Source organism: Zerene cesonia, chromosome 16, assembly GCF_012273895.1.
Source record: "Zerene cesonia ecotype Mississippi chromosome 16, Zerene_cesonia_1.1, whole genome shotgun sequence".
In the NCBI taxonomy this organism is placed as follows: Eukaryota; Metazoa; Arthropoda; class Insecta; order Lepidoptera; family Pieridae; genus Zerene; species Zerene cesonia.
In genome coordinates this window covers 2,179,157-2,196,857 of record NC_052117.1, presented here as the reverse complement: position 1 = coordinate 2,196,857, position 17,701 = coordinate 2,179,157, and the positions used below count along the sequence as shown (strand labels likewise).

General features: G+C 33.9%; 1 protein-coding gene across 11 annotated transcripts in view; it reads left to right on the top strand.

The window, feature by feature from the left end:
• Nucleotides 1-17,701, top strand: part of LOC119833128 (uncharacterized protein CG43867) — a 232,171-nt gene that overhangs the window by 57,568 nt on the left and 156,902 nt on the right. For all 11 annotated transcript variants that reach the window (XM_038357030.1, XM_038357027.1, XM_038357025.1 and 8 more), the window contains 2 exons: nucleotides 449-797; nucleotides 2,757-2,913. In XM_038357030.1, coding sequence (XP_038212958.1) covers nucleotides 646-797; nucleotides 2,757-2,913 — 309 coding nt within the window. In that variant the 5' untranslated portion in view covers nucleotides 449-645. The remainder of the gene's footprint in view (nucleotides 1-448; nucleotides 798-2,756; nucleotides 2,914-17,701) is intronic.

Sequence of the window (17,701 nt, the reverse complement as noted above, 5' to 3'; positions counted from 1 at the left end):
TAAGTGTTACATCAGATCTTGAAATAGTTTCGTTTCTGTTATAAAGAACGATCTTGAATTTATTCTATGTAATCATTTCCTTGATGCTATTACTTGTGATATAATTGTTATTATTAAATGTGCACAGTACGTCTTAAAATTATATAATTTTATATAGAAACTCATTTGTATATATAAATATTATATTCTCTTACCTCATCTGTATTCATTTTCATAGAATTGAATGACACTTAAATTGATTAAGTTTCCTACAAACTAGTTAAAGTTCCAGCAACGATTGATGTTTAGAAGGAAGCGACACATCATTCACATATTATCAAACATTTCGTCGACTTATGATCAAAACACATTGAAGCGTCGACATTCGTTTTGACACCTATCCAACTTACCGAAACCAACTAATTGCCACACCTACCACCTCGACTGATTCACATTATTTTTTTTTCAGTTCTAAATACGGAAAAGGCGCATTAACTGTGAAAATCATCAGACAGATCAAGATGGCCGGGCAGATTGCGCGCCAAAAGCGACGCGGGCGCCATCTGTCACGAAACGTCAGTTGGAACGTCTCGAACGGATTTAAATAGTGATTAGACGTAACAGTGTAGTGTTGTGATAGTGATGTGATAGTGTAGTGTTGTAAGTATGTCTGAGGAGCGTTCGCGGAGGTTGTCGCAGATCTTCGACCCGCTATCGAGGTTCACCGACCATAGCGGGGCGGGGCACTCTGCCAGCACGCCGAATAGTCCTCGCTTGATGCCGAGGAGGGCGAGGGAAACACCCCCACCACCGCCAAGGTGAGGTTTGAAATGAAAACTGTGAATTTTTACAAATTGCAGTAAACGAAATGTTTATCTATATTTATAGGAATTTTAGTACGTTGTTAGCCTTTGGTTGCATTAAAATTGATAAAACATCATTGCCATTAGGTACTGTATGTAACATACAACATTTTATATACATGCACATTTTACTTCATATTAAAAAAAAAACCGTACACGTTAGAACTAGTTTTAATCGAGGATCAACAACTTTTCATTCAACAGTTACGTGAAAGATGCATGTAAGGTCTAAATTCATCCACTGGTAACTCAAATAAAATTAGTATCAATTATGTATGGTAGGAGTAAAAAAAAAGCCTTATATGATTTATTTATATAGAAACAATAAGTTTGAAGAAAGATATTTATATAATTATCTCAGTTCATATAATCAAACCGAAAATACAATATAGATAAAATTATAAGATTATGAGACATCACATTCACAATTAATTGAAAATTAATTACCTATGATGATTAACCGAGCTTTGTTATTCATGAGTTAATTATCTGCATTCGTTTATATATGATTACATGACAGAGGGGAACTGGGGAAATGAAATCATTTTAATTTGAAACTAAGATAAATATAACATAGGGGTGTCTAGATATATTCGATGTCTATATTTGTTGGTGTGCCTATCTGAACGCCTTGATTAAATCTTTATTTAAGTTCGTGACGTAAACTGGGGATTTTCAACTGATGTTTGCCACTTGAATATTCGCCCACTACTAGATTTCCGTGATAAATATAGGTTTTCCTATTTTAAAAGTACTCTTGACATTTAAGTCACAAGTTGGCAGGCATTCCTATATTCCGAGGGGGTCGCGGATGAATTTTAACCAGCTCCCGTGGCCCCCTCACTCAAGTGGCTCGACGGAACACAGTGGGGTTTTGGTCGGTAAGAATCCGACATAACCCACGGCTCCATCCCCGGGGGCCGTGGGTATCTATGCAAGATTTCCCCACTATAAAAAAAAAAAAAAAAAAAAAGGCATACTAAAGATTCAAAGCTTCATACTCAGTTATAAATATTAAATGGTTACAAGTCAGCAGCGAAAAGATAAAAAACCCGCCAACCAGCGGCCCCAGAGTCGACGACCTAAGTAAATGAACTAGAAACGTTTGCAAATTGATTATAACCAAGTTATTATTCATGGATTTTATGAAAAGAAAGTTTTTGTGGCGCGCAATTTGAATCTGGAATGCGTTTGTAGCCACAGAGCATACAAACACATAAGAGGAGCATGTAATTTATGTAGCTGCCAGTACAAATCAAAACTTAATTATATTTTTTTATATAACAAATTACGACAAAAATTAAAAAATGTGTATTTGCACCGGGCTTAATTTTTTTTTATAAAAATTATAGCAAATACACAATCGGAGAATAATGTAAATCGGTATGCATGTCATAAATAGGTAGAAATTATGAGTTTATGAGTGTAGGGTTCTAGGCTTATACTAATCGCGAATAGGATCTACGGGAATACACCTACGTTCGATATAATCATAATTACATGGAATTCTAAGTATGGCTACAATGTCTACATTCTTAGTAAACTTGTGAATTCGCTTCAACCAGATGGTTCAACAAGCACTTAAAATGTATTGATGCATGAGTTTTTGAACTAGAACTTGTCTACATTGTTATTTTAACTATTTCTTTCGTTTTAATACCGAGGCTTTAAAGCTTAATTCGATTACATAGGGAGAAGTGGAGAGTAAGCGAGAATCTTATTATTACTAGGATATATCGGTAAAACTGTCACCTGCGTTCCACTAAATGTATCACGATGAAACTCCTTAATACATTAATTAACCACAATACCTATTATGAAACTACATATAAAAATACTATGTTCTAGTACGTATGATATACAAACTATGTATGAGAAAACAATACAAGGTCTTAATATGCCTTATTGTTATAGACCTTTCGCCCATTCCTCGCGGCTGGACCCCTTGGAGTACGAGCTAGCTGCAGCTGAAGATTCAGTGAATTGGCAGGAGCGATGTCTCGAACTGCAGCTCGAGTTGCACAGGAGTCGGCACCAAGCGACGCGCGTTAGAGATATGCTGAGAGATAAGGTAAGTTGTTGAATATCAGACTGATGTTTTTGTCTGAATGAGCGAAAGAACTGGTGGATTACCTTATCACAATCTGGTTGCTGTTTATAGGGAAAGTAAAGAAAGAAATCAACATCTGGGTTAAGGGTTCCCGATATTTTTTTTTTAACTAATTCATCTCATCGTCATCATCATCTATGTGAGATGTGAGACATTCATTTGAGTTTAAAATGTCACCCATTTAAGATTGATAATGTAGGTAGCTAGTCACCGCTGTATTGGTTGAGTCCATATTCTTTAGTAACGTGTTTTCTGTAATATGAAGGACTTTTATCAAGTATTGTACGTATCGATGAAAAAGTTTACAATTAAATAAGAGGATGTCTTATTTTCTTTCCTAAATAAGGTCTTTAAAATAGATCCGATGCATTTAATCTGGTTGTTAATTTATAAACTTAAGGCCAGATTTTTTTCCAATATATCTACCGAAAATTAGAAAAATATGAAGAAAAATTTCAACCAGTCCGTTATATTCGTTTTTACTTTGCCATGTTGAAGTTTGAATCCCGCTTCACGACATTTCATCGTCTTAATTTTTTTTTCAAAATCATTGATATACTTAAAAAAAACAACAAATCATTATATGTATGGTATGTTTATTATATCTATGTCTCACTTATATTATGTTTCAAATAATGTTTTATTTGAGACAAATGTCGGTACAATTTATTATTTCTATCCTGTGGTACATTTCCACGCCATTACTGTGTAAGTACCATCGTCAGTGGACTGTATCTAATTATGTGATATGGAGGACGCAGTGTATTACGTTCATTCGACTAGAAACAGTTCAAAACAATGTATAAATTGGAAATGTCGATACATTAGTACAAATGGAGTCTTTTAAAAATCACTGATGCAATTCTCTATCTACTGATATTTCAACCGCTGTCCCAAAAGCGAAGAAGTTTCTTAATTCGATTGTATTTTTGGCTTTCTTCTACTAATGTTATAAATGCGAAAGTTTGTAAGGATGTGTGTGTGTTTGTTGCTCTTACACGCAAAAACTACTAAACCGATTGCAATGAAATTTGGTACGTAGACAGCTGGAAAACTGGAATAACATATAGACAACTTTTTATCCCGATATTCCTACGGGATACGGACTTACGCGGGTGAAACCGCGGGGCGCAACTAGTACTCCATAATTACATGAGTTTTCAACTAATTAAATCGACATGCAAATAATAGATCGATCACTATTAATTTCGAGCGTAAGATCATTGAGTTACTATCATAGGTCTAGTATAATAATATTTAAGACATAAAGTAATACTTAGTAAACTTCTTCTTAATAATCTTAATATTAATATCTAGTCTATTACAAGCTGGCTCCTCTAGAAGATATTAATTCTCTAGAGGGCAAAACAAACCCCTTTTTAATTAACACCATTCGCAAGAAATTATCGATTTGACAATTCCAATCGCTAAATATCTGCAAAGAGCGGCTTACGGAACTTTTAATTAAGTGGAGTTTAATTCGTTTGGCAATTTAAGTTTAACAATTGTCAACAGTGAAGCGGATTTACGATTTATCGATTAGCTATCGCGATTTTTGTTCGAGTCTCGCGTAGTTTAAAGTGGGTCAACGGTACTTTTATCGTTTTGATTTTACCTGTATTAGTTAGATACTAGAAATAAAAAAAGCAGTGGTGGCTCAGTGGTGAGAACCTCGGACTTCAAAATCGATAAGTCGGCGTTCGAGACCGGGCGAGCGTGCAGGAAATAAATTGATTGTTCAATTTATCTGCACATGTGGATAACATCACCACTGCTCACGGTGAAGGAAAACATCGTGAGGAAACCGGCATGTCCGAGAATTAAAAGTTCGACGACATGTGACATCTGCCAACCCGAACTTGGCCAGCGTGGGTGATTATGGCCTGAACCCTCATAGGAGGCCTGTGTCCCAGCAGTGGGAACATATATGGGCTGATGGTGATGAGTTAGATACTAGAAGTATTCCGTTTTCGTTCGGGTTAACCCGGGCTGTAATAATAATAAAGTGAAACATTTCTTATATAAAATATATAGCTTTGTAATGGTTAAAGGTCTGTAATCGGTAAAGCATATTTTAAAATCGAATCTTAACATGAAATCTCGCCCCTTTATATATAGGTAAAGATTTATATAAAGCTTGGTTTAGAAATACGTATTTATGAATTAAACCTACAGTTCACAATCAAATATTATTAATTAGTCCTTAACTAGCATAATACGCAAGCGCGATTAATTACAAAATTAGTAACCGAGTTTTGACTAATTATTCATCGGAATCCATTTGTATTAAACATTTTGTGCATTTACTAAAATGTGTTGCAACATCAAATAATTTAATTTGTATAATAATCGTTGTTGGTATTGAAACGACAGACAGGTATGAGCTCTCAGTCAGAAGCAATTAACTCTTTTTAATCTCTTACAATCCGAGTGAAGTCCCGTGTCCCATACTGGGGTATGGGGCAGATGATATACATCTGTTTCACTGATCGATTATCTTTATGGACAAGTAGGTGATCAGCCTTCTGTGTCCTGCCAGACCGAGACATTTTTTTTTATTGTCCCCACCGGGAATCGAACCCAGGACCTCTCGGTTCTACGCTCACGCGTTTACCACTGTACCAAGGAGGCGTCAGTCAAAGTAATTATTTATATTATCATGTTCTATATTATTAAACTAGCTACACCCCGCCGTTTCACCCGCGTAAGTCCGTATCCCGTAGGAATATCGGGATAAAAAGTTGCCTATATATTATTCCAATTGTCCAGCTGTTTACGTACCAAATTTCATTGCAATCGGTTCAGTAGTTTTTGCGTGAAGGAGCAACAAACACACACACATCCTTACAAACTTTCGCACTTAAAACATTAGTAGGATAGTAGGACTATGAAAGTAAAGTTCTAATGTTCTGATGATATTATTTTACGATTGACTTTCCCTGTATTTATTCTAGACACACTCTAGTAATATCGAAAACTTGGGTGACAGTTTGGCCATTTGACGCTCCTTAGCATATACGGGTTGGCAATACTGAAAGTTTTAACTCTTTAAATTTTCAACTTAAAAACTTGTAACGGACGTATCTGACAGTTGGTAACTTGTTATACATGGAGTATTATTATTCCTGGGTCGTTTAGCGCACCAACTTATAGTTAAATGATTGATTTTTGATATAATGTATAAGAAAATGATATTGCAAGATATTTATGCTATTTTTGGGAATCCTTATTAAGTCTGCTTGTATCCTAATTGTTTATTAAGGATTTTTAAATAAATTTAAAATATCGCTTAGTTTTAAAATTGTTACAAGTCATCAGTGAATTGCTTGGATTGCACCAATGATTAATCATAAATAATCGAATTTGTTTTCATTATTTAAATATCGAATGAGCAAAAAAAGGTGTGTGTGCGATTCACAAACGATAGAAGTGAAACTTCAGTAAATCGACAAAAGAGGAGAGACCAATAATATAAAATGGTATGTATATTTCTGTCTCATTCTTTGCCGGCTTCATTCTACACATTTTTGTATTTGTGTCTCTTACCTGTCGTTTTTTCCGTTGCATCAGGTCACAACGATTCTAAAGAAGTTTCACTTCAATAAATATCAAACACAAGAAAATACTAAAAATAATTATTACAGAATTCCTATTACTTTTATATACATCTATCTCTCTTGAGGCTTCCTGATACACTTACGATATTCTGTGACAGAACAAAAAATATGACAACAAAAGTTTTTCATCTGTTACACTAAGAATTTCGATATTACAGTCTTCAAGCTTTTTGAGAGATTACTCCGTACTTTACAGAAATATTTTTTCATATCATTTCTTGTCATAGATATTTTATTGTTACAGGTGATTTGATAATTTAATTCAGTGTTCGATTTTACGCGAGTATTATACATATTGAAATTAAAAACTTTTTAACGGATTTTAAACGCTATTTATTCATTATATTATTAACCCGACGTTTCGAACACTTTACAGCGAGCGTGGTCACGGGGAGACTGGGAGACCGTGTAATATAATGAATACATCGCGTTTAAATCCGTTAAAAGTTTTTAATTTCTAAATTTAATTCAGATTATAAAAGAACGGATATAGTTATAAATGTAAAGCACAAATCAATCTTTATGCGACGTGTTAAAATGTACTGCATGCTTTCGATATCTGCGCCACTATTATTCAAAGTTTGAAACATGTTTTCCAATAAATTTATGTTAAAAACTGCTCTATTTCAACACGTGTGACACAGATTAGCGTCGGACAGAGACAAATGGTAGATATTTTAACTCTATGACCGGGTTTTATGGCGCTCAATTTGTTCTAAATTTAAAAACAAACAAAATAAAAAGGGATCGATCAAAATTTCGACTGTTTAGTTTAGTCGTGTTGCACGTTAACAAATTGCCGAACCAAGCACGTTTGGCGTAGATTAGTGGGAGTTAGAGACTGACATTTTAATGTTTATATTATACGACACTATAATACACTTATATATACTATACTATACATATACTTATTATTTTCTTCGTGATAAAATATGAATTCTTTGCCAAACAGGACATATTATTTAAAGGCATGATAAAATTAATTCAAAGTGTTACAGCTTTTACCAAGATTATGATTTAATTTGATTTTATGGGACTTCAACTTGTTAAATGTCTCAACAAATTACCCTATAAATGTGATTTGGTACTGCAAGTCTCATTTAAGTTTGAGAAAACACTTTAGATTATATTTCCAGCCGTACACAAAGTTTGTATTTTTTTTCTATATTTTCGTAGTCTCTGTTCACATCTAGCCTATCCAAATCTCAATAGGGCGATAGATCTTGTAGCGGCGCTTGCAGCATCAATAAATCAATCGGCCCCAAATAGTTGTGGAGTAAAACAAATATTTTAGCCTGCGATGATCACCGATACAGATATTACGTGTCTTGGATGATTTACGTATTCATTTTGCAGCCTGTTTTTTTTTTTTGGCGGGTTTTGACATTTCATTTGGAGTTTGTATATGTAGTTCTGTATTGTGAAGATGTCTGTTGAGTTATCTGTGGGTGGATGGAAGTAGACATGGAATATGGCGGGGAAGAAGTAAAAATGGTCTATAATAAAATACAAGATGTAGTGTATATTAGTTGTCTATTTAATATATTTTTAATAATTAAAGGCTGTATACTAAAATACAAGATGAAATGTATATTAGTTGTTTATTTAATATGATAGGCTCTGTGTTCAATATGGCTAGTGTGGTGACGAACCTATAGCTTTTGTCACATTTTCCAGCTATAAGTCTTACAAAATATAGAAATATCTGTATATTCTATAAGAAAAGTTAAATAAAATTGCGACTCCATAAAAAAATTATGAACACAACTATTTTAAAATGTGTATACACATACACATTTTAAAACAGTTGCGAAGCGAGAAAGAATATAATATAAATACGAAGCGTTTATAGTCTTCGTATTAAGTTTCATGTCCATTAAACGTAAGTAAAAATCATGGATACGTCATCATTCGCAAATGTATTGAATATTCAGTACATTTGAGCCCAGTGAACTGAATTTGCAAGTTCAGTGTGGCAGCGACACGACAGCGACACGACAGCTCGGGTATTGTTACCTACCATCGAATGCTAGATGCATATATTTGGTTATATTTTATACAAATACAAACGAATACATAGTATATATAGGAGTTATTTCTGGAAAGTAAAGTATATCAAAACTGATAACATTTCTATTTAGTTAAACGAATTTGAAATGCATTGAAACTTTACGGTTTCAATTCAAAAACAAAGGGAAGATGGTACGTTGAAAATAATTACGGTTTACGTCTCGTTACTACCATATTTAAGGTTCAATTAAGGTTCAGTTACGGGTCATATCGTCAAAACCATCAGTCCAGCAAAACACTGTAAGCTGATCCCCTTGATTTTTATTATAGCCTGAGAGTTTGCGATCACCATCGTTCATAAATACTTACCGAAGTTTGGTCGTATAGCCGCTTTGAAGGGGTAAAGGATAAGGAAAGGATTAACGATGGGAATAAAGGAAAGGACTGGGAAGTGTGAGGAAAAAGATCTACTCACCGAATGAAACACAATAGCACTCAGCTATGTCATGCCGATCTTCTGAGAGGGAGTATTACCATCCTCGTTGCGAGCTGGCTATCATGCCTAAGTGTATTCGACACCCATACTCTAAAACTATCTAAAGGACATTCTCTACTAACGCTAGAACACTACACATGTATAATGACTCCTTAGTAGTAATAGATTTCCCTAATTACGCTATTTTCCGCGTACTATGACTCCGCCATGCAATTGGCTACATTACATGCAGATCTGGCTTCTCCGGGTCTTAATTACGAATTAATGACTTTCCGATAGCATCCAGGGCCTTAATTGCAACTATAGCCATATATCTAGAGAAGAAATAAATGACAAATATTCTGAAAATCAGGAACGATTTGCATCTATTTAATATAATAGACAAGTCTTCATTTCATGACTTTGCGGTTTTGAATTGTTGTCATTTAAAGCTAAATTTTTTCGTATTGGGAAACTGGGACAAGAGCTTGTCTTAGCTTGAGATATGGACAGCGACAGACCCTGATGACATTTTGAAGAGCAAAATTAAAAACGTTTCCCATGACCCATCTAAGTTAATGATCAAAAGAAAAATGAATAGTGTTTCGCATTTTTTTAACACTCTCATGAAATACACGTAAAATGCTGCAACGATACTGATAGATCCAGAAATACATCGATAGATTCTAAGTTAACACCAGCGAAATAGTGGTTCATAAACTCATTTAAACTATACTTATTAAAAAACTAGCTGTGCCCCGCGGTTTCACCCGCGTAAGTCCGCATCCCGAAGGAATATCGGAATAAAAAATTGCCTTTATGTTATTCCAGTTGTCCAGCTATCTACGTACCAAATTTCATTGCAATCGGTTCAGTAGTTTTTGCGTGAAAGAGCAATAAACGCACACACATCCTTACAAACTTTCGAATTTATAATATAAGAAAAGAAGAAAGTAGGATATACAGTAGTTTCTATTTTCTCGACCTAGCCATGTTTCCGGCCAGTTTCATTTCATTAATATGTGTCATATGTAGCCTAAAACTCGTGGTATGTCGTATAATTCTACCCAAATGCCTCCAACCCTTGAATACTAATTGCTGTTATTCTGCGTTGTCCCTCTCTTTATGCATGAAGTGTTCAAATTATATCTTGAAACATTTTCTTCATTGAGGTATCTTCGAGTTTCTAGTTGAAAACTTTGTTTTACGAGCGCCGTTTAATTTGTAAGGCTAATTTTGTGGATGAATGGAAATTTTACTTATAGCAAATAGGCACCAACATTTTAGTTCATATTTACATAAATGAAAATCTATGTTATTTATTTTAAACTTACTTATTTCGATATTCAAAAAAATTGGTTTGTTGCTGCAACAATATAATAATTACAACACATATAATTTATAATAATTACAATATATGTAAATGATATGTTTTTATTAAATATATATCCGAAATAAATCATTTAACATCGTATTAACAATACGAGTATTTAAGCCTCTCATTTATATAACCAATCAGACTCAAACTCAATGCATATTTGTCCGCGTGAACACGTGATTACAGGCCTATACTAAGCACTCTAGGAGCTTAATTGAGACACTCTTACATTACTTATTTAATACTAATCTATCTAACTATAGTACAGAAAAACTAATCGAAGCTACTTTTATATAGAAGACAATTGAAAATATCAACTCTGAAATAAGTAAAACGCGTCCACTGAATCATTCGGTGCGTAATTCCAGAATTCTCTCGGAGATATTTCAAAAATCCGAAGGCAAGACAAAAGTTAAAACAGAATAAAAGACGTCAGAACCATCATTACAGGGGTCGCATTCATCTGCCGAATTCAGGCGTCTTGCCCCACTCATTTATTCTTGCAGAACTTTTTTTTTGCTGTTAACGTGTAAATTAACCGTTCGGGTAAATGACTTTCTACAATGCTGGACAATTTTGTGAGATCATCCGCTTTCAAAACGTTTCGCAAATTACGTGTACTTTGATTGAGGCGGGGATCTATTTCCTGAATAGGAAGGACCGAGCCTGGCTATTGTCTAATATAAAGAACAAAAAGCTTATAATATTTTGGGTTTTCTTAATGTAATTCTTTGTGGTAAATGTAATGTGTATAAGATTAATATTGTCATTACAAGCTGGCATGTTTGCTTTAATCAATGGTTTATTTATAAGAATAACAACGAGGTGTAGATATTACGCTCAGTGGACCAGTTCAACAGTGACTGACTTTTTAACCATTAAGTACTAAATTGTGTCATTTAGCTATTGGCCTATGTTCTATTAAAATCTCAATATAGATGCTTACTATTAATATAAAGTAACATGAAATAAATTCTACCTTATACACAAATATTTATATCAACTTAAATTATATTAAAAACATTACACCTTTAAATTGCCATACAATACACACGTTTTTATATTTTTATATGTTATATGTCCATAGGTGCAACAAATACTTCATCACTATCATTAAAATTTGATAGCATTCTATATTCTGTTGCTTCATAATAATATCTATGACAAAAGGTTACAGCCTTCCATTATCAAACATAAGCCAGCCCGAGAGCTGATTGAATTAACACAGAACTTTCGCCTCGTCTGACAAATTTATTACTTCCAAATTTTTTCGTCGATCCCCATAAAAAGTTAAACGCGACCAAATTTAATTTCGTTTATCGGTATATTGCTTTTTGTTTCCAATTTCGATGAATTTTTAACGTGTTTTATAAATTCGCCGGTTGTTATCTTTTTTTAATTAAAATTGAAATGTCTATGTATGGTTTGATGTTATCTGTGGAGCTAATGTATCGCACAATTCGTTTACACAAATTGACAAACGATTTAATTTAACGTTTCAAAAATTGAATACAAATGATGTTTATGTATGTTTTGTTTCAATATACATTATGAGTAATTGTAGATTAATCTATTAGTATTTGGATTTCATTTACGATTCATTTGGGCATTTCAAAACGCATTTTTGTTTCACTAGTACTAAAGTTGTTTACCTTGTGTTGTTTAATATGCTATATTACTTATAAAATTATGCATCTGGATATTAAAAACTGTTAACGGATTAAAACACTATTTATTCAGGAGCGAGCGTGGTCACGGTTTTCCGTAAAAAGAGTTCAGTTACAAAATTTATAATACTCGCCTAAAATTAATCTCAAGAAAATTGCGCCTCATTATATAGTTTCAAACATTTGTAACAGTATATTTCTTTTAATCTCCATATAGCAAATTTCACATACAAAATTTACTCCAGGCCAAACTTGATTTCAGGCCACGCCAATCATTGGAGCTGAAATTTTCACGACTCAAGTGGCAAGACGGGACGCCATAAAAACGCGTACACCAGGACGGTCATTAAACAAGATCGCTATCATAATTGAATTAAAAATTCCGACACGACGCTCCCTCAGAACGTGCCCTTACCCTGAGTGTTTCGAAATGAATATTTGTCAGTCCTTATAAGTTCCATGCTCGTTGGAGTTTCTGAGCGGAAAATCACTCAGGTTTTTTTGGATCTTTTTCTCTCTGCTCTGTAAAAATTCGAAATTGAGCAAAGTCAGTGATCTATGTTTATATAAGATATTGATATCCATACTGTGTGTTGTTTTGCTCACCTCGTACACATTTCAAATGAATATATTTAACTAAAATGACTTAGAAACATCAATAACGCTACCTGTAGTTATTATCATTTACCATAGAGATTGGATCAAAATGATTGCTTACCAATGAACACCAATACAAACGCTTCACGATTCAAATTATTCTGATCGGAAACAAAACATCCCAGAGCTCTTCGTAACATTTATCGGATAACAATGGCGCCGTTTGCTCAGGCTTGTCTCGACAGACAGGTATACCTGCGGGCGAAAGATAACACAATGCGTCAATACTGTAGCGGTATAGTTTGACGTAGTTTGTACTACTAATACTATTTAAATGGCAACATTGTTTCATCTGTTTGGGCTGGTTTTTTATAAATATATGTATAGAATCTCCTAGTGGTATCTCTTTCTGTTGTATTGATTAATCTGAGTTAGAAATATGACGTTACGTAGAAGTGAATTTAGTGTAAAATGTTATAAATTTCGATGAGAGATGATAATATTTTGCAAATAAATTTTACGGGAAATGTTATAGTACATGCCATGGGATTATTATAGTACATGCCATGGGATTATTATTAAATGTATTTATGTGTGATCATTCTCTGATATAAAATACGTTCAAATAATTATTAAAATATTTTGAGGTCGAAAATCGTTGCAATAATAAACATTGTTTGATTGAAATGTGTACCCCTTACTTGACACTCATTCGATAAAAGAATACGTTTCGTATTGTTTATACGAGATTATACAAACTTATATAAATTTGTAAGGTTTTTTATTGGATTTATAGTCTAATAATTAGTATAGTAGTAGTGTATCTAATAATTTAACCTTACGTCCTCACATGTAGGTAACATGTAAGCTTAATTCCACATGCCATTAGCTAAACTCTTCCTCCGTAACTACAGCATAAAGTTTCACTCCACATTTTACATTCCTTTGTAATTTATTGAATCAAAGGTCGTCACCGTTCGCTCTTATGACGTCATTCCATCCAGGGCACAATGAGCCGCCTGCTTTATTACCTGGAAAGATCGCAGAGCTCAATTAGACTGGTATCACCATATTTTCTTAGAGCAAATTTAGAAGGCATTCAAACGTCTGCAAAATTAAAGTAACTCGGAGAAAAATCTCGTGTTATTTCAGTCTTTTTACATCGTCCGTGCTCGAGACAAAAACAAAAGTGGAAGATTTTAATTGGTGTAGTAATTGGATTTCTGTCTAGAACATATTTTTAGAAAGTCGCGGGAGGAATTAGAAGTTTCATTACATATGTTGGAAACGCGGAATATTTTAATAATTCATTTTAACAGTGAGTTCAGACTTCAACCTTAAAACAGAAAACAGGCTGGAAAAGGCTTGTGGGCAGGGAGCGGTGACGCTGATATTTGGAAACGCTCATATGTTATATACTACATGTAGAATACGTCACAACTTACACTAACACACACAAGTAGAAGTAATCTACTAAGCTATAGATCGCGCAGTATAGTGCGTTGATTGCAAGAGTGGTCAGTGCTGAGCCCTTGCATATGCACTCACACAACCGCAAAAACAGTCTGTTTGTTATGAAAATAAACTTGACTACTTACTGATTAGTTTATTCTATTTATATTATATATCTATTTGCAATGGTCGATTCATCCAATTTTCATTTGATAATTTGATATTTATATTTCCAGGGTAAGAAACAAAACAACCCCCTTCTCCTTTTTTATTCCCATATAGCCCATATTTCAAAATCAGTCCAGCGGTTTGAACTTGCTAAAGAAATGGATATAAATAGTTACACACTCACTACAGAAGAGTTTGTTGTTTGATAATGTATGAAGTAGTTAATACTTAGAAATGTACTCAAACACAAACTCCATCTAAAGTTAAACTTTACACTTCACGCTAACACTGTCTTTATAAATTTCTAACTGCAAAAGAAAACTTTTAAAATGTTTGAATAGCAGGTAAATATTTAACAACGTTACTGAGTTAAAATTTAAACTGTATTTTACACGAACACTGAAATAACCTCGTTGGAAAGCATTCGTATTCTGGAGTCATTTAAAACCTCTCGCTTTAAATTCGTTTTTTTTGTATGTTTGAACGTGAAAAATTATTCGTGTTTTAATAAATGATGAAACGTGCGAATCACTAGTTGCTTCACTTTCGCGATGTTTAATTTTCGTTTTTAGTTTTTCATTGCGAAATTTCATAAGTGTGCTTCATACAGTATTTAGTTGAGTTACTTGAGTTTTATGTACGTTATTTTTTTTATAACGGCGAAACAGGTTTTATAAATTTATCGCGTCTATGTGTATGTCTGTTCGTCGCATAGCAGCTCCAGAAAGAATCGAATTTGATATTGATTTTTTTAAGATGGTGAGGAGAAATCGTTCAAAGATAGTCGACACTTCAAAATAGCGGATTGAGTACCTTTACACAACGCTTAATTATTATCATAACCTCACGTTTATGTGCTTCTTTTCAAAATTATTGATTGAATTTTGTTTTTCTTAATTATTTTACTGGGATTATTTTACTTAATTATTTACTTGGGTACTCACCCAAGGACAAAATATTATTAAGTGTAGATGAGTATCTACACTTAATAATATAAAAGTGAAGAGATTTTTGTGTGACCGCGCTAAACTCACGACCAGTAATTCCTGTTCATAGTTTCTAAGTACTAGGGTCCCATTTTATCCTAAAAAAGAAACGCATAAACGTGTCTACTTTCATCCGGGTCCTTACGCACTCCCCACATTGTGGAATTCAAAATTCCTCATAAACAACTTGACATAAGCACTCTCGTAAGTTTAATATCAGGAGATTAGGACCCTCTGTCATTAATGCAATGACACGTCCGTATTTGATGCACGCTGTTTGCTCGGCGGCGAAATGGTATCTACTCTGTATAGAGGTGTGTTTGTTGTTCATAACGTAAGTAATCTTTGTTGGTCTTGGGCTAGCAGGTATCGAAACCTTAAGTGTATATTATATTGAATACACACAAACACGCATAGATCTTCAACGTTCGGAGATTACTGTGAAAATGTCTATTGAATAAGTCATGATTTTGCTATCATCAAATTACGTACGAACCGCCCCAGCTTCGCCGGTATTACATATATAGATCACGCTCGCTGTAAAGTTTTCGAAACGTCGGGTTAATAATATAATGAATAAATTGTGTTTAAAATCCGTTAAATAGTCTTTAATTTCTAAATGTATAATACTCGCGTAAGATCAAACTCAAGAAAACACTAGGCTTTCTGCGTGTAGAATAGAGTATAAAGTTGATATATGTAAAAGTCTATATATTGCTAGACAATCGACACCGCAGTATAAAGCTAGCTTCAGATAACACGATGAAAAGTCAAGATGGTGGTGACATTCTTCAAATAGTGCATACCAAGGGGCGTCTCGCGGAATTCAATAAAGGGTTTACGAGATATATCTCCAAAAATACACTTTAAAAAACATGCCGCCTACAGCAGTTGTAGCTAAACGGTATTTCAATGTAATTTGTAAGATATGTGGTGGATTCCTTGCGGTGTATGGGAATCTAATAAGATTTATTCGTAGCATTAGTTTTGGTAAAAGCAATTTTAAAGCTAGTGAAACGGTATAGCTAGTTGCATAGAGATTCAGAATTGTTTTCAAAATCATGCATTGAATTGTGAGTACATTCTAAAATAAATGTTTCATTTAATCGTCAACAAAGCATACTAAGTTTAAGTAAATGATTTTTATTGAAAAACTAAAAATTTATTCGTGCGCTTAATGGAATTATAATTAAATTGATATATTTATACAATTTAATTCATTATACTAACATTCCCATTAGAATGAAATATTTAACCGTGGTCAAATTAACCTATGCCATGTGCTGGCTTCCTATCTCCAGACACAAATTATACCAAAATCACTCTATTGCGATCTGAAAAAAGACAAACAAACTCACTTTCGCATTTATAATAATTGTAAGGATATATCCGCATTCAACATTTCGAAAAAAAAAATGTCACAAAGTTTATATTCGGAAAATGGATATTATAATGTGGAGTAATATAAAATATAAATATACACGTAATATACATAAATCCTCATTATATTAGTATAGGCGCTCTGGTCGCGCCCCCTCTGGTCGTCAGCGAAACAAAACACGCTCGCAATACATCACCCAGGTATTTGGGAGTGCAATCGAAAGTTCCAGACGATTTACGCGGTGCGCCGTGACGGATGAGCATATTAGCGCCATCCATCCCCTGAATAATTTACCGTGCATCTAAGTGCATCAAAATGTACCATGGTTATATGCTTTTTGGTTGGTGCACGTGATTTGATGTGATTTTAGACATTACCGAGCCGGCATGGAGACGCATTTAGTTTTGATTCAGATAACCGGGAGATGTTTGAGACATTGTGTGTTTTAAAAGATTCTATTATTTAGAAACTTTTAAAACACACGTTTATATTATCTTTTCTGTTGCCGACAGCATCCTGCTTCTTAATTAAATACAAAGGAATAAACGTCAGAAAATTCACATGGAACTAAATTCAATAAAATCACTACTATCACTATATATCTACTTACTTTCTTTCACGACGTTTGAACCTAATTATGGAAAGGTTAATCTGGATAACATAAACCATATTAGTCCCTTGTACATATTTATTTAAATAGAATTTATAAAGTAACCCTCTAAACGAGGTACAAATTGCCCCATACACGTTGCATTATTTAAAACAGAGTGGGATATAAATATTCGATCTGCATCAATCAGGGTGAGTGAACAGTCGTGTGCTAAGTGATCACTCAGTGAGGGTGTGTTAAGTGCAGGAATGCACTTATCTTTTATGGTGCGTTTATGAGCGCGGTGCGCGGCCTGTCTACTTTTATTGCTCGGAGAATTGTATCTGTGCTCCGCAAATCTTCCTGTGACTATGTTTTTATTTGAATCTTTTTACTTGATGTGCTTTTTATGCAAGATTTATATGTCAT